At 49.3% G+C, this 21615-nt stretch overlaps 1 protein-coding gene across 1 annotated transcript in view; it reads right to left on the bottom strand.

Annotated features, from left to right (window-relative positions):
* LRRC74A (leucine rich repeat containing 74A) overlaps positions 1–21295 on the bottom strand; it is a 29881-nt gene extending 8586 nt beyond the window's left edge. The window contains exons 1-10 of the mRNA XM_028496081.1: positions 21259–21295; positions 19596–19724; positions 16667–16839; positions 14057–14164; positions 12729–12825; positions 11341–11390; positions 10675–10756; positions 6081–6166; positions 5519–5713; positions 2147–2242 (exon numbers count right to left, since the gene is read on the bottom strand). Of these exons, the coding sequence (XP_028351882.1) occupies positions 2147–2242; positions 5519–5713; positions 6081–6166; positions 10675–10756; positions 11341–11390; positions 12729–12825; positions 14057–14164; positions 16667–16839; positions 19596–19724; positions 21259–21295 (1053 nt within the window). The remainder of the gene's footprint in view (positions 1–2146; positions 2243–5518; positions 5714–6080; positions 6167–10674; positions 10757–11340; positions 11391–12728; positions 12826–14056; positions 14165–16666; positions 16840–19595; positions 19725–21258) is intronic.
* Positions 21296–21615: the final 320 nt, after the last annotated feature.

Here is a 21615-nt window from a genome sequence, read left to right as displayed (position 1 = left end):
TGTTGGTCTTCAGAGCAGGTGCCGTGGCAGAGAGCACCCCTCATTCCAACCATCCGGTCACGGCTCAAAACGCACTGGGAACGCCCCCTTGTGGAAGTGGCCTCTGAGCCGGGTTGGAGGCCGCAGGAGAACATGTGGTCTGTGAAAGGGTGTTTGATCAAACCTGGCCTCCCTCAGTGTGACTGACCTGCTTCATTCCTCAGATGTGGTTCTCAGTATCTTTTGTCATTTCAAAGAATTAAATCCATGCTTAAGGGCTGAAGACTTACTCCCTCCCCTTTAGAGACATTCTAGAGAAAGTTCTAGAAGCATCTACAATGAAGGGATTCCAACACCACTTAGAGTTATGGAGGCATCGTTGACAAAAGGGAAGGAAAAGTCCAATTGAGACCTATTTGTTCTGGAAGGCTTGTGGAGTGGCAGTGAGATCCCAGCTCATGGGTTTATATGCCGTCTTGGGGCCTAAACAGCACCATTTCTAACGTTTCCTCAGACAGGCAGTGCTGGGGTTCATACCGTCCAACCTGCACTGCGGGGGGCGGGGGGGGAGGAGCCAAATGCTAACAAACTGGGGACTTGTGGTTGAGATTCAGAGGCAGCTTCACGGGGTGCAGGTCAGAGCTGTAGGATGAAGGTGGAGAGGGCCTCTGAAGAGGAAGACCCATGAGCGCAGGATGGAGCCTGGGCCGGGGAGGAAGGGGCGAGGGAACAAAGTGAAAAGACAAGCAGGTATGTTTTTGTAATGTTTTATAATCAGTGGCAAATTTTACTTATCATTCAGCTCCAAAAAGCTTGGGTTTCAAATTCAAAATATCATCACTGATAGAATTGTAAGGTATTAAAATCTTAACAAAACATCACATTAGTGTGGCATTAAACAAATGTAAAAGGACTTTAACACTGTACCTTTACAGAACTCTAGAATAGGAGGCAGAAGCCCTGCGTTTACTCCTTGCTGTGTTTCTCACTTGCTGTGTGGTCCTGGGCAAATGACCTAACCTCTCTGTTTCAGTTTCCTTACATGTAAAATGGGAAAATGAGGAAAAGTACTTGTTATGGGTTGAATTGTATCCCCCACACAAAAAAATGTTGAAATCCTAACCTCGAGTACCTGTGAATGTGACCTTATTGGGAAATAGGGTCTTGGCAGGTGATCAAGTTAAAATGAGGTCACTAGGGTGGGCCCTAATCTGATATGACTGGTGTCCTTATAAAAAAGGGAACACTGGGATATGGAGACAGACATGCCCACAGGGAGAAGCCACTGAGGCTGAAGACAGAGATTAGGGTGATAGTTTTACAAGCCAAGGGACAGCAAAGATTGCTAGCAAACTACCAGAAGCTAGGAGAGAAGCAGGAATAGATTCTTCCTCACAGCCCTCTGGAGGAACCAACCCTACCAACACCTTGATCTTGGACTCCTAGCCTCCAGAACTGTGAGACAATAAATTTCAGCCACTTGGTTTGTGTACTTTGCCATGGCAGCCCTAGGTCATGGATACACTCTACCTACCTCCCAGGGTAGGACTAAATGAACTGGTGTCTATAAAATGATTTTGGGGCTAAAAAAAAAGAGTATAGAATAGTAGACAAGTATAGGATATTGTTGGCACCAGCTCCCACCTCTAGGATGATTCTGGAGAGAGTAGCTGGCAGAGTGGAGTCACCTCCTCAGGCTTCCCTCCTCCATCAATGTTTTTTTACACTCAAATACTACTCTGAGTAGGCTGAGTCATGAAATGAAAACACAGGTCTGCCCATGTTTTAACACTCAGAGTCTAAAAATCCTGTGATTCTGGAAGCATTCTAAGGCCCAAAGCCATCCATTGACAAAGCTGACAGTAGACAAGTCTGTCCTGGGGGTCCCCCTGCCTTTGCTTCTGGTGTTCCTCCTCTCTGCCCTCAGGCCCACTGTTGGGGGTGCAGGTCCTGGGTTCCCAGGATCTGGTAAATAATTTCACACCATGATGTTTTTGACCAAATGGCTACTCCGACGGAAAGGACCTCTGGAAGGGGCAGAGTTGTACTCTAAAAGGAGTAGCCTTTTCATGGAGCAGTTCTGTGAGGGCCCTGAGGGCTAGAGCTGGCACAGTGGCCATGGCAACTGGCTCGATCCCAAGTGCAAGCAAACAATTTGATCACTTACGGAAATGTCAATATCCTCCATCTTGGATCTGGGGTTCCTCTTGATGGACAGGATAAGTAACACAGCCCCATCCATACTTAGAGGGTTCAGGTAAAGCTGTGGGAGGAAGGGTGAGGCAGAAGGAGGCAGAGATGAGGACAGGAGACGCTGGCTCAGAGCATGGTTTCCATTTCCTCCCATCAAATCACAATCTCTGTCTTCCTCCCAGACTTCTCTGTAAGCACCAATCTCCCTGTCTATTTGTCATCCATCCACCTGTCCATCTCACTGCTCATCCATCCATCCATCCATCCGTCCACTTGTCCATCTCACTGCTCATCCATCCATCCATCCATCCATCCATCCACTTGTCCATCTCACTGCTCATCCATCCATCCATCCATCCATCCATCCATCCATCCATCCAAATATCCATCCAACAAACATCCACGTGCCAGTCACTGGGTTAAGCGCTGAGGGATGCACAGGCAACCATGACAAGATCTCTGCCCTCAGGTAACTTACACTCTAGAGCGGGACACAAGCAAACAAGCAAATGACATCTGAAGTGTGATGATGGCAATGACAGAGGTACCCACTGGTACCATAGAAAACGAGGAAAGGGGCATCCAGTACGGTGGAGGGGACTCTTGAGCTAAGCCTTGCAGGACTAATGGGGATTAGCTAGGGGTGAAGAAGGCAGACAGGACCAGAGGAGGGAATAAGGTGCACCAAAGAAGACAAGGGAAGGCAAGTGCAAAGGTGCAGAGGTGTGTGGGGAAAAGTAAACGTTTCATGAGCAGGGGCAGAGAGCGTGAGGCTACAGAGCTGTGATGGGTCAGATTGCACAGGACCTTGGGGGCTTAGCTAAGTACTCAGGGCTTCATCTCAACAGTACTGTGAGCCGCTGAAGCGTGGTATGGAGGTTAACAGCAGGGAGCACGGAGCCCACTGGCTCTGCTTACTAGTTTTCCGGTCTTGTGTTAGTTCCCTGACTACTGTGTACCTATCGCCTAGGGCTGCACAGAGGAGTCAATACATAACTTCAGGTAAAGCATTCAAAAGAGTGCGTGGTACATAGTAAGCAGCCAATGAATGTTACTTATTATTATTGAAGGCTTTCAGCTGATGGTTTCCTGATGAGGCTGACCAAAACTCTATGTCAGGGGGTTCCCAGGCTCTTTCAGGTCTCCAGTGAGAAAAGACAGCCTGGAGGCCTGCCCTCATAGGGCTTAGCATCTAGGATCTTTGGTTTGACTCACGTGTGTGGGGAATTCCTTACTTTTCCAAGATTAAGAAAAGGAGGGCTGGGGCTGGCTGTGGAGAGCAACAGATAATTCCTGTGGCAAAACTGATGTGGCCTCCACATACGACCAAACTAAAAGGTATATTTTAAGCTTTTTTTCTTTCACTTTTAAGACAATTTAAAAAATTAAAATAAAATATTTGGTCATCGTAGAAAAAATTTAAAAAGCAGTAGAAAAAAATGTTAAAATTGCCTATATCCCACTAAACCAGAGAAAATCCCTGCTGCCATTTTGCTGAGGCAGCATTTTAGTCTTAAAATTCAGATTCTCTGAACTTTCCTTGGCTCCATTGGCCACCGACCGAGGCTCAGTCCTTTGCAGGCTGGGTCAGTCTCTCTTCTCTGAGTCACACTCGGTGCCCCTCCAGCCAGGCCGGCCTCTGAGCTCCCCCAGTCACTAGACAGCCACCTGGTCTGGTCTGCAGTCACCACAGTCCCTCCACTGGTTGGAATCTGACTCCCTGTCGTCACCTCAGCAGCTCTAAGGTGGCTGTCCTCTCGGATGGTGGCTCACCGTCACTGATTCCTAACTCCCATTCTTCTTCCACCAGCACCCCCATGTCTTTGGTCCCCCCGAGTCACCTCCACATCCTGCGGGGGTTGGCGCTGCAGTGGAAAGCCAGGTAGAGCTGACGTCCCTCTGCCTCTTGCTAGCTGCGTGGCCTGACAAGTCACACAGCCTCAGTCTTCTCATCTGACAGGTGGGGCTACTGGAGCCCGCTTAGTAGGGCTGGGCCATGAAGAAGGAGGCAAATCACTTGATATGGAACCTGGCTTGTGGCAGGAGTCCCGGAAAGGGGACCTATTAATAGAAGTCCTAATCTTACATCAGTTCCCAACTTCCCATGAGCTTCTATGTTATAAATTAGCATCTGTGAGCAAATTGATTTAAAATGAAATATGCATTCATTCATTCACTTAATAAATACTCAATGGGCATCTACTCTATGCTCAGGACTCTGCTAGGTACGGAGGATATAGTAATGGGCAAAGCCAAACACGTCTTTGTCCTCAGGAAACTTTCGAGCTAGTGGTGACAGACAGTCAAATAGTCACTCAAATGAGAGTATAAGGAAAAACTCCAGTGAGTTCTGCGTGAAGGGGTAAACAGGATCTGAGGGTTCCTGCAGGGTCCCTGGGGAATTGCTGCTTCAGCTGTGCTCTGAGGCAGACCAGCAATTGAGGCCGGTGGAGGGAGCATTGCAAGCCCTGCGGGAAGGGAGATGAAAAAAGACCCTGAGGCCATGGCTGGAGTGTGGGGGAGAGTGGGGGGTAAACTGAGGCTGGAGAAGCACACAGGGTGAGAGAACGGGATTTGAGCAATGGAGGCCATGGTCGGGGGGGCCTAAGTGGGAGGTGAGTAGGTGTGGGTGGGGATGGAAGTCAGATTTATGCTCAGAATGCACACTCTGGCCGCAGTGTGGAGAAAACCTGGAGGAGGGAATTTCCTGATGGTCTAGTGGTTACGACTCGGCGCTTTCACTGCCAGGGCCGGGGTTCAATCCCTGGTCTGGGAACTAAGATCCCACAGGCCTCTCAGCAAAGAAAAATAAAGAAACTGGAGGAGACCCAGAGGGGAGTAAGGAAGACCCTATCCTGTGCCAGGTGAGAGCAGAGGGTGACACTGGGTTTACAGCAGACAGACAGCCAAGAACATACGCATGTATGAAGCACAAGGTAGATTTTCTCTCCAGCAACATCCAGCTCCATCGTCCTGCTGCCCTCACGCCAATACACACAGACACACACGTGCATGCACACACATGGACACATGGACACATACACAGATGCACACACATGGAAGCATGGACACACACATGAATGCACACACACACTGATGCACACATACATGGGTGCAGAGACACACAGGTGCACAGGTATACGCACATGGATGCACACACATGGAAGCATGGACACACACATGAATGCACACACACACACACACTGATGCACACATACATGGGTGCAGAGACACACAGGTGCACAGGTATACGCACATGGATGCACACACGTGGAAGCATGGACACACACGCGCACACGCAAATGCATGCACAGGATGTTCCGTTCCCAGCTCGGGTGAAGACTACCTTCAGAACTTTGAGGCTTTCATTCAACTCCAATCCTTTGCTGATTTTGGACAGCCCTTCAGTGCTGATGTTGTTGCTGCTGAGGTCTAGGTAGGCCAGGGAGTTGTTGAGTCTGAGGACCTCGCCTAAGGCTGCAGCCCCCTCGTTCCCAAAGCCGTTCATGGAGAGATCCAGTTTCTTCAGGGACACATTGGCCTGCAGGGAGAAGGGAGAACAGCACCAGCATGAAGACTGCATGCTACGCATCCAGCCAACGGGCCCCAATTTTTGTCCCCTGCTGTCATCCAGACAGGGTGCTCGGTGGTTCCCCAGGAGGGAGATCAGCCAGACCTTTCCAGATCCCTCCCAGCTGGGCTCAGAGTCTCAAGTACTCTTGAGGCTCATTCCCTTTGGGCTGAGGTCATTCCCTACCCCCTAGTTAACTGCCGCCTTGAAGTACCCCCAAAGATGCCAACTAGGTTTCAGCAGGGTGAATTTACCCGTGGGGAGGGGTTCAAGATGGCTGACTCAAGGGCTTGGCCGTCCTCACCGGAGCTCAACACACCACTCCCGGAGGGCTTACCTGGAGACCGCTGCACAAGGCCACCGCTCCCTGGATGTAGAGGCGGTTCCAGCTCAGGTCCAGCGACTGGAGCCCCACGTTGAGGGCTGTGGGAGGGAAGGAGTCATCTCAGCCTCCACCACACCCCAGAGAACCCAGTCTCAGGGTTGGCAGAGGTCCATCACATTGGGGATAAGGATCGCTCAATCCTCATGCAAAGCAAAACACGGAGGTAATAATTCGTCAGTTATTCATTTAAACACAAAATTCTAAGATGATTCCCAAGGCTGGCAACAACGTAGTAAAATACTCATACATTGCAGGTGGCAAGCAGATGGTATACTCTATTTGGCAAATACTATCTGGTCACAGGCATTTTCCTGTTAAAATCTGTTTACTCTGTCTCACAGCAATATCACCCCTGAGACTCTTCCTAAGGAGACAGTACAGGATTTAAGAAGAGCGACATGCTTGTAGATGTTTTCCCTGGCATCACTTATAAAAGTAAGGTTTGTGACTCACAGGGGAAAGGTAAAGCATAACATAAATATCCGTCTGGTGGAAAGTTACACAACCATTAAAACAGATGGAGAGAGCACTGCAAACCTAGTATTTATATAGGGACACTATGACGGGCATGGCGTGTGGTATCACATGATGTCTTTTTCATGGAGACCTACGGGAGCAGTGGAGGCCCCAGAATTTCCATCCAGGAGAGCTTTAGGGATACAGCCAGGTGGAAGTGTGGAGGCATCAGGCTTGTCTAGAAGTTGGGTTTGTACAGAAATTGCACATTTTTTTAACTTAAAGATGCCTTTGCTCACGTGCTACATAGGGTTGGGAAAGCATCCTATTTAAACACTTCATCATTGTTATTTTTATCTGGGGATGGTGGATGTGCCGAGGACACCATTGGAAGGAGAGACTAAAGTGCTCTTGAAGGATTATTGAGTGGGAGGAATCGCCTTCAGGCCCAGGAAAAATGTGTTATTCTGTTTTATTTATTTATTTATTTATTTAAAAATTTTTGGCTGCATTGGGTTTTCGTTGTTGAAAGTGGGCTTTTTTTTCAGCTGCAGCGAGCGGGGGCTACTCTTCGTTGCCGTGCGCGGGCTTCTCATTGCGGTGGCTTCTCTTGTTGCCGAGCACGGGCTCTAGGCACACGGGCTTCAGTAGTTGTGGCTCGTGGGCTCTAGAGCGCAGGCTCAATAGCTGTGGCACACGGGCTTAGTTACTCCGCGGCATGTGGGATCTTCCCAGATCAGGGCTCTAACCCGTGTCCCCTGCATTGGCAGGCGGATTCTTAACCACTGCACCACCAGGGAAGCCCCTGTTTTATTTTTTATGGACAGAGCACTCTGTACTGATCGTGTCTTTCTCTTGTGTCAACCACCAGGACAGACTTTCAGGAAAGTGTACAATACCTTCTATTATCTTGAGAACAAACTTTTGTCCTGCCTTCATTCTCTCTCCCTGCCTGTCTCCCTCATCCTATTCTTATTTTTCTCTCCTCTTCTGTGCCAAGTCCCTCACTGAAGTTAAACCTTTATTTTTTTAAAGATTTTTTTGATGTGGACCATTTTTAAAGTCTTTATTGAATTTGTTACAATATTGCTTCTGTTTTATGTTTTGCTTTTTTGGCCACGAGGCACGTGGGATCCTAGCTCCCCAACCAGGGATCGAACCTGCCCCCCTTGCATTGGAAGGCAAAGTCTTAACCACGGGACCACCAGGGAAGTCCCTTAAGTTAAACCTTGCAAGCCTGCCTCTCTTAAATGGCCACAAAATTAAAATTTTAATTCTGCTCTCAACACTTACTAGCTTTGTGACCTTAAACAGGTTACTTATCCTTCCCATACTTCTGTTTTCTTATCTATAAAATAGAGATGTTAACCTGTACAAGGTTGTTTTTTGTGAGGATTGATGTAAAAAGCCTAGTTTGATGCCTGTCACATAGTAATCATCTTATATTTGGTAGCTTTAATAATAATAAAGATTCTTTTAAAAGCTGCATCTATATTATGATGGTAACCATACTGAAACAGAATGTAGTCTGTCTCATTTTAAATTTGTTTTAAAATTTGATTTTAAAATGTTTGACAATTAATTTTCAAATGGAGACTCAAACTGCCCAACAGTTCTTTCACACTTTACTCTTCCCCTCCTCCCACCCTCAGCTGAAGATCTTGCCTCATACTTCACTGCGAAAACGGCAGCGATGGGATGAGAGCGCTTCATCCTCCGTGCAGTCTACCAGCTCCCCTGCCCCCGCACCCACTCTTGCCGCCTCCTTCTTTCAGTGAATGATTAGTGCCTACTGCTCTCAGAGGCAACCCCCCTGTTTTTGTTCTGGATGCCATTGCTTCCAGCCTTTTCAAAGACTTTGCTCCTCTAATCATCTCCTTCTTCTGCATCTTCAGTTTCTTCTTCTCTTCTTCCGATCAGCGTTTTCCATTCTTAAAAACCTTCCTGGACTCTATGCCACCCGTCCTTCTGTTCAAACCTGGTCTCAGTGGAACGTCTGGAGTTGCTTATGTGGTCATTTCCACTTCTTTGCATCCCATTTTCAACTCAACCCACTCCACTTGGGTTTCCATACTCACCCACTTCAGGAACATGGCATCTGTCAAGGTCACCAATTATCTCCATGCTGCTAAGCCCTGTGGCCACTTTTCTGTCCTCATCTTATTTGACCTCTAAGCATTACTTGACCCAGCTGACCACTTACCCCTTCTTGAAAATACGCCCTCCTATGGCTCCTTGGTTCCTCACTTTTCCTATTTGACTCACTACTCCGTCTCCAGCTTCTCCTCCTCCTCCTCTGCAACCCCTAAAAATGTTGGAGTGACCCAGGGGCCAGGGGGATGGCCACCTACTCAACTCTATCTGCACTCCTCGTCTGGATGACCTCATCTTGACACATGGCTTTAAATACTTCCCTGTGCCTATGACTCACAAATATATGTTTCTAGTCCTGACCTGTCCACCAAGCTCTAAACTCACACAGCAAACTCACACAGCCTGATACCTCTGTGTAGGCGTCGAATGGGCATCAAAAGCCCTCCACGGCCCAAACGGAAAACTCGACTCCTAACTCCTGCCCCCCACCCCCATACAGTTACTCCCTTAGTTTTCCCCTCTAAGTAAATGACACCTGCCTCTAACCAGTAAGAGTCGTGGGTCTATCTCTCCCTTCCCTCCCCCTTCACATCAGCAAGTCCTTTCGGCTTTACTTGCAAAGTATATTCTGAATCCCTCCACTGCTCAGGCACTACCTCCTCCCTGAGCTCACGCTGTTGTCCTGTTTTGCCTGGACCCCCACACCAGCCTCCTGACCGGCCTCGCTGTTCCATTCCTGTCCTCCTCAGCTGCGGGCTTCACACAGCACATCTACCCCCGCACGCCGTACCGCGTCGCCCCACGCTCACATCCTCCACGACTCCTCGTCGTGCGCCGAATGGATCCCAGGCTCCTTGCGTTCCATGGCTCCAGCGGCCCGACGTCAGGGGCTGCAGGCAACAGCCTCTTCTCCTTCCATCCTCCTCCCCTGTCTCCTCTGCTCCAGCCACCCTGGCCCCACAGTTCCTCACACAGGACACGCTCCATTCTTTCTGCCTGGAGCCCTGTGTGTCCAGACCCTAGCACGGCTCTTTCTTCTTTGATATTCAGATTTCAACAAAGAGCCACCTTCCCTGTGGGGCTTCCCTCACCACTCCATCTAGATTAGCTTCCCATCCCCACTTCTAGGAGTCCTTTCCTTTTCTACTCATTCCCCCAGGAATGAGCATTTAGGTTTCTTTCTTTTATAACACTTTCGCAGTGAAACCTCCGCAGACATCTCTCTCTGTGTATCTGTGAGAGCGTCTCTGAGACACGTATAGAGGGCAACTGCGTCATAGAAAATATATACATTTTTGACGTTACTAAACACTGTCAAATTGTTCTCCGAAGTGCCTTTACCTAGTAGACTTGTGAGTGTTCCTATTTCTTGCTTGTATTCGCCCTTGATATTCTCTGACGGGAAATTTTTACAGCTCTGCTAGATGACAAGGGAGATCTTTCTGTTGTTTTATTTTGCATGTTTCTAACTACTAAAGAGTGTGGGCACTTGGCTTTCTTTGGTCACTGTCCATATGCTTTGACCATTGTTTTATTGGGAGTATTTATCACTGCCTAATGGAGCTATAGGAACTTCCATCAATATTCTGAAGAGTAATCTTCTATACTATACAAACGCTGCACATTTCTACTCCTTAACTATTGCTTGTTTTCTGTCATTACCCCACAATGTCTTTTATCACAAGCAAGTTCTAAACTTACTGTTGTCAAATATATGAATCGTTTCTGTTACAGTTTCTGCCCATTTCTGTCTAATAATCCGTAGTCTCCCTGAAGTCAGCAAGTTACTTCTCTCTACGTTCTTCTAAATCATTTTAAAGTTTACTTCCCACATTCAGGTGTCTGCTCCATTCAAAGTGTACTTCGGGTGGGGTTTACATCACTTTTTATAATCAGAACGTTCAATAACAATAAGAAACCGGAGATGCAGCTCTGACAAGCCATCATACCCCATGTCCCTCTCCTTTGCTGGCTCCTCCCTCCGCGGAAGACTCACCCAGCATCTGCCCCAGGTACTCTCCTGCCTTATCAGAGAATTGGTTGTGACTGAGATCCAGCGACTTAATTCTGTAATTGGTCTAGAGAAAGAAACAGTGCAGAGAGAGGTAATTTTTGTCTTCTTTGTGACTGCAAATACCTCTCTTAGAACAGTGCGGGCCCCCATATGCCAAAAGTTAAGTAGACTAGTGTTCTTAGACTGTGGACAATTTCTTGCTCATTTCCTGCTGAACTGTTGATGACTGCTGCGAGAATTTAGCACCAGCCAAACAGTCCTACCACTTGCTGAGGTTTTTTTTTTTTTTTTTTTTTTTTTTTTTTTTTGTGGTATGCGGGCCTCCCTCTGTTGCGGCCTCTCCCGTTGCGGAGCACAGGCTCCGGACGCGCAGGCTCAGCGGCCGTGGCTCACGGGCCCAGCCGCTCCGCGGCATGTGGGGTCCTCCCAGACCCGGGCGCGAACCCGGTTCCCCTGCGTCGGCAGGCGGTCGCGCAACCACTGCGCCACCAGGGAAGCCCTTGCTGAGGTTTTTGATAGGATTAGCGGAGTCTAAATACTCGCCCACTCCCTAAATCAGGTAAGTAGCCTCACCTCCCTATGCTCAGAGGCACCCATCTCCCGGGGCATCTCGCACATGGCTGGCTGCACCCACCCCTTGCTTCTTACCGACAGGGCCTGGCAAAACAGCTCTGCGGATTCTTCCTTGAAGTTATTTCCTGTAGTGAAGGGGGGCATTAGCAATGTTCTCCAGACTAAGGCTCCCTTACTCTCCATAGCCTAGCCCTGCCAGTCTCTTGCCTTTGGAACAATCAGACGTAGAAAAGGTGGCCAGTACTTAAAGCAAATGTTTGGGCATAGGCGAACACAGGGGAAAAAAGGCAACCGGTTACCATCTCTCTAACAGTCCTTCCCTTCTCTCTCTGCCATGACTGTCCAGGGAGTTCCAGGGGTTGGTACACCATACCCTGTGCATCCATTGACAGCATCAACCCCTAGCCTAGCGCCTAAAATGTGTAACATTATAAAAATGCTAATCCAAGTCTGAGCAGCAGGGTTGGGACACTAGAGGGATGAATGAGGCACTTGAAAATCTCAGAAATCACGATGGGTAATATCTTAATATTTTAAAATCCAAATCAATGCAAAAACATCTATGATGAACCAAATTTTAAATAAAAGCAGGATCTGACCCTGTACTTGCACGGCCAGGCCTCACCCACCTCACCCCAGTCTGTCCCTGTTGGATCCTGTTTTTTATTTAAAGCGTTGATTTTTTTTTTTCATCATGGATTTGTTTTTGCATTAATTTTCACTTTCAAAAGTGTTGCATTATGATATTACTTACTTGGTTACTGAGCTTTTTTGTTGCCCCTTATGTTTTGGGGCTGAGGTGAGTGCCTCCCTTATCTTACCCTAGCCCTAGATTGCTAAGCAATCTAAAACATTGGTGATTTCCGGAGAATAAATGACACAAACCCTTACCCCCAAATTCCTCCTTTGAAACCTTAATAAGCTCTATGTCTCTAGCACCTAAAAAGTGCTTGGCACGTAACAGGTGCTCAGTAAATCCTTACTGAATGTACGAACAAATGAATGAACCCACTGAAACACAAGTACTTCTTTGGCGGTTAATAAGTAGTAATAAGTGCTGTTAAGAAAAACCAGGAAGAGAAACAGGTTAGAGAGTGATGGTGACGGAGAGGTGCTGCTTTGATAGGTCAGAGAAGTCCCCTTAAGGAGATGACCTGTGAGCAGAGGGAGGAATGAAGGGGGAGCGGGAGCCGTGCAGGTATCTGGGGTAGAGACTTTCCAGCAGAGGTGGGAATATTGCGAAGTGAGTCAGAAGTCGCTTGTCCAGGACAGCCGTGAAGCCATTGTGGTTGTGGAGAGGGGACGAGAATGGTTGGAAGAATCTAGCAGGGTGTAGATGCAGTGTTCCGGTCTCTGAAATCAGCAGGACCTGGTCTGGCTCAGTTAGACCCTGGATCTCTCTGCTCTGACCCTTCTCTCCATTACATTCCCAATATCCTCCCCATCCTCCTTCACAGGCTCACCTGAAAGCTGAAGACTAAAGAGCGAAGAGGTGTTATTCTGGAGGAACTCAGAGAGGATCCTGGCCCCCTCCAAACCAAGATCATTGTCGGAAATATTCTAAAAGGCAAGAGAACACTTAAGTATGTGACAATCCCACCAAAGGGCCCTCATTAACAAATGATGGGGGTTGGGGCTTACTTGAGGCCTACACTGAGGGAGTAGGGGTGGGGTGGGGAGAGCAGGGCTGGGGTGAAAGGATGGGAAGGGTTAGGGTGGTGCAGAGGGGAAGAGGAGGAGGAGAGGAACCCAGGCTTTTCGAATGCTTCACCCTGAAGCTCTCAGGCTGATCTCAGTTCTCTGAAGTTGACCTCAGGGACTCCCCACCTCCCCAATTTAGCCCTGGTATTTTAGATAAGCACATTGTATTATTATTATTTTTTGAAACCTAAGACAACTTTATTTGGAGGGTTTGGCATGAAACAATTGAAAAATGAATTTAGAGTGAGCAATCATTGTAATTCCCTTCATTGGTTCAAGAGCATGAATCACTATGCTCAGAAGTAGTAGGGGTATAAGCGGACATAGTCCTTTCAGGCGAGTGGGAGGGACTTTATATAAGCCAGCCATTATCATCTTAATTGTCTTTCTTCTTCTTTTTTTAATTTTTAAAATTGTAAAATAGATGTAACACAACATTTACCATCCTAACCGTTTTGTTTTTTTTTTTTTTGTGGTACGCGGGCCTCCCTCTGCTGCGGCCTCTCCCGTTGCGGAGCACTGGCTCCGGACGCGCAGGCCCAGCGGCCACGGCTCACGGGCCCAGCCGCTCCGCGGCACGCGGGATCCTCCCGGACCGGGGCGCGAACCCGGCTCCCCCGCATCGGCAGGCGGACGCGCAACCACTGCGCCACCAGGGAAGCCCCTAACCGTTTTTAAGTGTACATTTCAATGGGCTGAAGTACGTTCACCTTGTTGTGCAACCATCACCAACATCTGTCTCCAGGCACACTGTATTTTATGAAATTATTTCATGGCTTTATTTTCTTTAAGGAAGTTTACGTTAAGGCAACTCTAAAGAAGTTAAGTTTGTCCATTTAGGGGCTAATGAGATCCAGAAGGAAACGGTTTCTCAGGGTTTCCTACGGCCACAGGGAACACAGTGCCCCTGGGCAGGCTCTCATGTGCGGAATCTCCTCTGAGAAGTCACTTCCAGGGGAGGGGAGGCCCCAGACTGATTGCAGAAAGCCTGGAGGCTGGCCTGGGCTCGGGCAGGGGACTCTGGCTTCTCTGAAGTGGGTTCTGAGACTCTAAGCGTGGTTGTAGGAACTGGTAGAACAGGGCACCGTACCATCTCCTGCAGGTAGTAGTTCTCCTGTAGCATCTCCACCAGGCTCAAGATGCCCTCCTCCGTGATACAATTGTCTGCCAGCTCCAGCGTGAGAACAGTCGTGTTGGACTTCAGCCACCGCAAGGGGAGGGGGAGAGAGACAGAGGTGGTTGGTGACCTAGTCAGTTCCCTGCCCTTGCCCAGAGCCCATCACCCCTCTCAAACATCCCAGCCACGTCAGAGGGTACAGAGATGCAGGCTAGCAATTCTGGAGGAGTGGCTAGGAACAGGAGAATAGCGCAGGGGGACAAGCCATCCCAGTGAGTTTTGCTAGGATGACATGCTTATTCTGGGCACCTCCCTCCCAAAAAGGGGTACCAAGGGGGATTTAGAAAAGGGACATTAAAATAAAGTCCTGAAAAAGATGAGGCATAAAGGTGAGCTGAACAGATTTTAACTATTTAGCTTTAAGAAGAGAGGTCTGTGACCAACTCCAAGTTTAAGGAGAATGTGCTATTTAAGAAGGGTATTTAAGCATAACGCCTTTACTGTGCCTGCTTCCTTCAGAGGCCTTTCTTCTAGTTTAGGCTTAAGGGTTGTCTGTTACTCTCTGATAGTCAGGATGTTGCCTCAAGGCTGTTTAGAAGGAGCTGGAACTTAAATCTTAAATAAATATCTACATCCAAGTTAGTCTGCATTCCCACAGGGAGCAAGACAAGTGGAAATGACTGGCATTGCAGCATGAGAGACTGGGGTTAGCTCTAACCAGAACTTTTGTCTTTCCCGTCCCCACCTCGTTCCCTGTGCAGAAAGGCACAGAGAACAGACATGTCTTTGAATTTGAGCGGTTTTCAAAGCACACAAAGCAGTGAGAGATGTAGCTCTCGTTTCAGGCAAAGGGAAAGTGTGATAGTGTGAATTACTGCGAGGCAGAATGGTCCCCCAGGGCCTTCATGAAGTGTCTTCTGGCCTCCGCTCTCTTGCGGGGGTGGGAAAATCCAGTTGTGCTCAAAGGCAAGCGAGATGGCTCAGGGGGCCTCCCAGTCTAGGTGTCATTCAGCAGAAATGGGGGCTGAAGGACCATTTTCGGAGTCATCGTGGGGACCAGCACAGTATGTGGTGTAGCAGGTGGCCTGATCACCAGGTCCATTCACACTCATTTCACACAGGTGAGTATCTATGTGTCACCCTCTGTGCTAACTGCTGAGGAAACAGGGATGAACAGAGACCATTCCTCCTCTCGAGGGGCTCTTAGCCCACCAAGTCCAACGGCATGGAGATAGGTGGAGGAGGGACAGACCCAAAGAAGTATGAAAATGATGCCTCCTATCGGAATACTCTTCCTCTAAGCCAGGGAAACACAACATGTGAGAAGTTAAACAGCACCAAAGATAAATAAAAGTTCAGTCCATCGGAATGTCACAATGATTGTCAAATGGATTATACAAAGAACCAGAGAAGAGAAACTCCCCCTAAACAGAAACTGCTGTTACTGAGAGACAAGTGGCCCAAGTCCTGAGTGGATTTTTTTATTATCCATTTCTTTCCATGAAGCTCATGAGGTAATGGTGAATTCCTAACACTTCATTAATCAGTCTTTCAACGCTCCATAAATTTCAAGATGGCTTTGTTCTTTCTCTGCCCTTACCTCCCTTCCCTCCCCCTCTCCAGAGAGCAACACAATCTCACGTCATATGACTTCTTCTTCTTTTTTTTTTTTTTTGCAGTACGCGGGCCTCTCACTGTTGTGGCCTCTCCCGTTGTCCGGGCGTGCAGGCTCAGCAGCCATGGCTGATGGGCCTAGCTGCTCCGCGGCATGTGGGATCTTCCCGGACCGGGGCACGAACCCGTGTCCCCTGCATCGGCAGGTGGACTCTCAACCACTGCGCCACCAGGGAAGCCCACGTCATGTGACTTCTTAACGGGCATGCGCTAAGTGCAAATGCAGTTATGGTTCCAAAAATGGGTGCTTTTTTTAAAAATCAAAATTTTTCTTTACTGTCCTAAGTGAACAAACAGTGTTGTGCTGACATACACCTGTTACATTTTCTGTTTTCCTGGGATGGAGTCAGTTTTGTATATAATCAATTATAATTATAGAAAGCTATGATGAGTTCAAGGACAAGTCTTATCGTTCAAGCCAAGCTGGGAGAGAACATTCTTCCTGTGGGAAAACATGATCCACTCTACAGTGTGGTCTTGAAGATTTACATAAAATATTGCAAAAGGTAGACATCAAATGGAATGGCTCAGTAGTGAACTCATTTATGGCAAAGGTGAGCTTTGGAATTGAGATCCGGCTGACATTTTGCATTGTGTTCTCACATTAGCGTTTGGGCCCAAGCCCAGACCAGTTGCTTTTCCAGGGCCCACAGGCTGGTGCCTTTGCTTTCTGAATAGGAAACAGCATAGACTTCCAAGGCCCAGGTCTCTAGCAGCCTCCTTCCCAGGAGCTAATGGGCATCCATGCCTGTTGGGGAAAGCAACTGGTAGTCATACAGAGTCTAGGGCAAGGTGGGCATAGAGGTTGCAATGCAGGGTCCCAAGGTGGGGCTCTCTGACTCTTGGGCCTACCACCCTGTCAAGTCCCCACTTCCACCAGCCTTCACGTGCCCCCACTGGTATGCTCACCACCAGGGCTATAGCAATAGCCTTGGTACCCCTGGGGCCCAGCCCATGGTGGTTGAGGTTCACATAGGACTCCTCCATGTTCCGGATGAAGTAGGAGACGGGCACTACACCCACGAGTTTGCAGGCCTCCAGGTACAGCTCCCTTTGTCCGGTGGTGAAAAATTTCTCCGTATCTGCAGAAAAAGATGCAAGTGGATGAAGTAGAGTTTCTCTTCTACCTTTGCCTTATCTCCCTGTTAACCCAGACCACATTCGATTCTGACTGGTGTCCCCTCTTGTCTGAGGCTCTGTCCCTATGGGTGTATGTTCCAGCTCCAACTGGAAAGTCAGCCAGTGGTGGGAGACCCTAAATCCAGAAAGCCCCACGTGGACATCTCCCTTCGGGTAAGAGAGAAGGCCCCTGGTTTTAGGCTCCACGCTACCTGGGAGAAACAATATGCCCCGTCCCCACCTTCCCAGGTTGACTGCATCTAGTGACTGAGCACATCCTTGTCCACCTCAGGACAGCTTTGAAAGGCCAACCAGACAAAAAGCTGGTGATTTGTGATGGTTGAGGGAGTCTCTACTGCAGTTTTAGTTTCACTACCGCTGTAAAAATGTGAGCCACAAACAAAGTTTTACTAAAGATTTAGAGAAGTACCAACTAAAAAAAGCCCAAGTAGGACACAGTGGGCTTCTGAAGGTGGCAGATCAGTGCAAGATGGAGAGACCCCCAAATCCGTCAGAAACAAACTTGCATTTGAGTGGGTTTGCTTCTTTCAAAGACTTGCATGTCATTTTTCCTCACAAAAAGGACTGTCATCCCTACTTTACCAATGACAGGTCTAGCCCCAAATCACACACAGCTGATAAGTGCTTAAACCAGCAAACAGAATGGGGGCTGCTCCTCTCCATTCTAACCTCTTGGGGGCTTTTGTTCCTTGGGCTTTAGACCATCCTGACTCGTGGTCAGTGGGCAGAGGGCCTCCCTGGGTTCTGGATGCCCCACAGCCCTGTCCTCATTAAGCAAGCTCTGCTGACACAGGGCTTTCCATGGCCAGCGGGGGTCTAAGCCGGCATCTGTTTTTTTCCTTCAGATCTCAGAGTCTTTGGCCAACCCACCCCAGACATTTCTAAGACGGACAATGAAAGCTTTGTTGGTGAAAGGACAAGGTCTTTGCACGGAAGTTGATTTTGCAGGCACAGCTACAAATTGGCCTTCTTTTCCCGGTGGTTGCAGACCAGGATTTTTCAGCCTCGGCACTAAGGACATTTTGAGTTGGATAATTCTCTGCTGTGAGGGGCTGTTCCGTGCAGTGTTAAGATATTTGGCAGGATTCTTGGCCTCTGCCCATGAGATTCTAGTAGCATCCCCCCACCCCTCACCCCACCCCCAGTTTGCCAAGTGTCCCCTGGGGTGCAAAATCGCCTGTTGTAGAGGCAGAGCAGCACGTGGTGGGCGAGCAACTTCCCCTCTTCCGTAGCCTCACCACCAGCTTGCTATTGCCGCCTGGCTCATGTCTCAGTTCATCCCAGGAAGCCCTTCCTGCCCCATTCCCAGCATCTCAGCACCAGCTGTAGGGGCACCAGAAGCTGGAGGAGCTGAGCCCTGAGTGTCCGTCCGGCACAGAATAGTTGGTGCCAGATTCACTCGTTAGAGGCTCCTATTTGCCAAAGCAGAGTAGGTAACCCCCAGCTTTGTCCTTGGCACTCCCTCTGCTCCGGTTGATTCTGCGGACGCCTTCTAGCTGTATTCCCTAGGTTAGGTTTTAGAGGCAGCTTGCAAAAATGTTATCACTTGCCGGGAGTGGCGGTGGGGAGGGGCAATGAGCTAGAAGCTGGAGTCTGGGACAAAACATCCAGTGTTTCCATCTGCCACCCTGCCAACCAGGTAAAATTCAGTGTCACAAGCAATATCAGCAGCAGACTTGAAGCGGAAAAGAAGTCAGGAAGGCAACAACAGGCTCCCCGGGGCGGTGGCAGGGAGGAGGTCTGTGTTGAGGGTGAAGTTGTATGTGGACCCTGGGGGGGCGGTGACCATGGAGACGAGCGACACAGCCGAATTTGGCAGAGCGGCCTCCCCTGCATCTCTGCTGCCACTGATCACAGCCTACCACCTAGCGCCTGGACAAGGGAGGGAAAGGGCCACTGGGCCGGCTGGCCTCAGCCCGGGAAGTTTGGGGCCAGCCCATCAGGTGGAGCCAGCACTGTTCTGGCCCTGCTTCCCAAGTGTCCTTTTTGGCACTTCTTTCCTTGGGGAAACTGGAAAGGAGAAGAGGGTGGAGGCGTTGTTTGCAATAACAGAGTCTTTGCTCCAACTCAGCCTGCACCCCTCCCCATACCCAGACACGCTTGGATTTGTTGAGGGAAAACACGGGGCTCTCAAGCCAGGGAAACAAGAACTCTAATGTGAGTAGAGGAACGTCTCCAGGATGCAAGATGGGCCATAAATCCTCCAGGGGCCCCTGGAATATGGAACAGGGAAGGTAGATCGACAAGGTGGGGGGAACTTGGGATCGGCAGACATTGGCAAACTCTCGGTGGCCTTGGGCAACTCACACAGTCCTTCTAAATCTCAGTTTCCCCCTCTGTAAAGTGCAAGTAATAATGCCTACCTCCCGGGACTATTGCAAAGGTGACATAAGATGCCACATGTGGAAACGTTCAGAAAACCAGAAGCCCCTGTTCACTTATTGCTCCAGCTTTCAGCAAGCTGATGGGACTCCTCTGCTCATGAGTCCAGCCACGAGCATCGGGCAGCAGAGACTGCTGCCCCCGGGCCAGCCTCGGGGAGGTTGTGGCATAAAACTGAGCACAGGTGTTTCTGTCCCATTCCCTCTGCAGCACGTCCCACCGGGCAGAGCCTTGGCCAACTGGGAAACCGATTTCTCCAGCTTCTGAAGAAGGAGGCAAGCCACCCCTCACCCGCCAAAGGCCCACGCTCGCTCACCTTCAATCTCAAGGTCTGTTTCTGAGCTCTCCCGGGCTGGTTTCTCTTTTTCGACAGCCATGGGGGCTTCAGCCTCACAGTAGAGTGTTTCGTCACTGCTCTGCCGTGCCAACACGGTGTCACTCTCATCTGGAAGAAAAACTCATCTCCTTGATTCTGGAAACGAAACCCGTTGGCCTTTCAGGTGGAGCCCACCACTGGCCACCCTGCGCCTCTGTTTCTCTCATCTGCAACCCGAGTCCTGGCTGCAGCCTTTGTCCCTCAGCCTCGTGTGGCTCAAGGTGCCAAGGGACTACAGCCCGCCTTCAGCCCTGCCAGGGGGGCTCCCCTTTACGAGCCCTCTTTCCCTGACACAGAGCTGCCTCCTGGCTGAATCGTCTGTGCTAAATGCCCTTCGTGATCTCTGGAGGCCTCGCTCCTGTCCCATCGCCTGTGTTGGGCCAGCCTTGGACGTTGGCTGCTTGCTTCTTCTTTTCCTTCTTATCAGCTCGGGTGGGGTTCAGGGTCTGCTTTACTCTTTCGGGGGAAGGACGTGTGCTGATGCCTAGACTTCCTCACTGGCAGGCACAGATGATGCTGGGAGGGCAAGGGGCAGGGCAGGTGACTTGGGTCAAGTGTAAAATAAAGCGGAACAGAAGAAGTTCCAGAGAGTGAGAGGGATAACTTGATTCCTAAGGATCTGACCTAGCTTCTCTTCCTTCCAGTCCAAATTTATGGCCACGCAGAAGGAAGGGCTTGCAAATCTCCCTGGGATTGAAACTAATTGCTATGATTAAATACAAGTGTCCTGGGCTTCCCTCATACTAGTCTGCTGCACTTGCTAGATGTGATTTTTCTGCCATTGGGCCACTGATCTGGAACCAGTCCTGGGCTCCTGAAAGCCACACAAAGTCCAGGGCTAGTCCTCCCACGTCAGCAGGATGCAATGGTTTCAGGAAGCCAGGCTGCACCACTGGATGGCCTGTCAGAACTCAACCAACCTTCTCTCTTCGGGTGGGCTGAGCATTCATGGCACGGGTCGCAAGTTTTGACCACCCAGTTTCTAAGATAGTGGAGTTCCTAATGATTCCATGCAGGTTTGTGTCCTTCTCAGCCCTTGTCCGTAGACCCAAGCTCCAACATTTATTTCCCAGCCTATAAGACAAGGTCTGTGTGACAAGGGGTGGAAGTAGCAGTGGTCAGACATTTAGAAGACCTACAGCAGCTTAGCCATCAGACGTAGCCCTTAAAAAGTGATGATTTCTTAATTTCCTCATTAGATAAACAATTTTAGAATTCCATCCAACCAGTGGAATGTTGGTAACTGTTTAACTGGCTCTCCAGAAAAAAAAAAAAATCCTGCTCTGTAACGTTAGCCAATTCGGGTGGTGTAAATATTCCTAATATGGCTGATTTCCAACTACCAACATGACATCGGCCAGCTCACAGAATGAAAATTAAAGTCAGCCAGAGCTGGCATGAGCCAGTTCCAGCACAGCATTGCATCCAACTTTCTCACTCCCTATTTGGCAAGCCTTGAAGTCAAGTCAATGTCACACATCACCCCAATTCTAGAGGGTCCCAGGAGAGGAGGGAAGGGGGCTTCCGGGTCTACGTGGTCACTAGGCATTACACTGAGGCAGCCAGAAGGGCCCGAGTGGTGAGAATTGGGATCCATTTTCACCTTTTGTCTCAGGCTCAAGAGGGTCGTCCTTGTTCATGGTGCCGGGGCCCTCTCAGGGGCTGCTGCCAGCTTCTTGCCACCTTTCTGCTGCTTCCCTAAGAAGCTACCTGTCGGTTCACCTCTGTCTCAAACTTTGTGTACCCTGCCCTCACCTAGACAGATCCTGGGGTCTGGGGGCTGTAGTTATCCTTCCATCCCAGCAAGCCCTGGGGAGAGTGGGTTTTGGTGGGACATGTCTGGATTTGACCCCAACTCTGTCTGGGAGAGGTAGCTACTTCCCGGGGTCATCAAGGAGAGAGGTACAGCTCTATTCCTGGGAGCCCTGTTGAAAGGATGCCCACCCACCTGCAACTTTAT

The sequence above is a fragment of the Physeter macrocephalus genome, chromosome 11 (assembly GCF_002837175.3).
Source record: "Physeter macrocephalus isolate SW-GA chromosome 11, ASM283717v5, whole genome shotgun sequence".
NCBI lineage: Eukaryota > Metazoa > Chordata > Mammalia > Artiodactyla > Physeteridae > Physeter > Physeter macrocephalus.
This window is presented reverse-complemented; position numbering and strand designations above follow the sequence as displayed.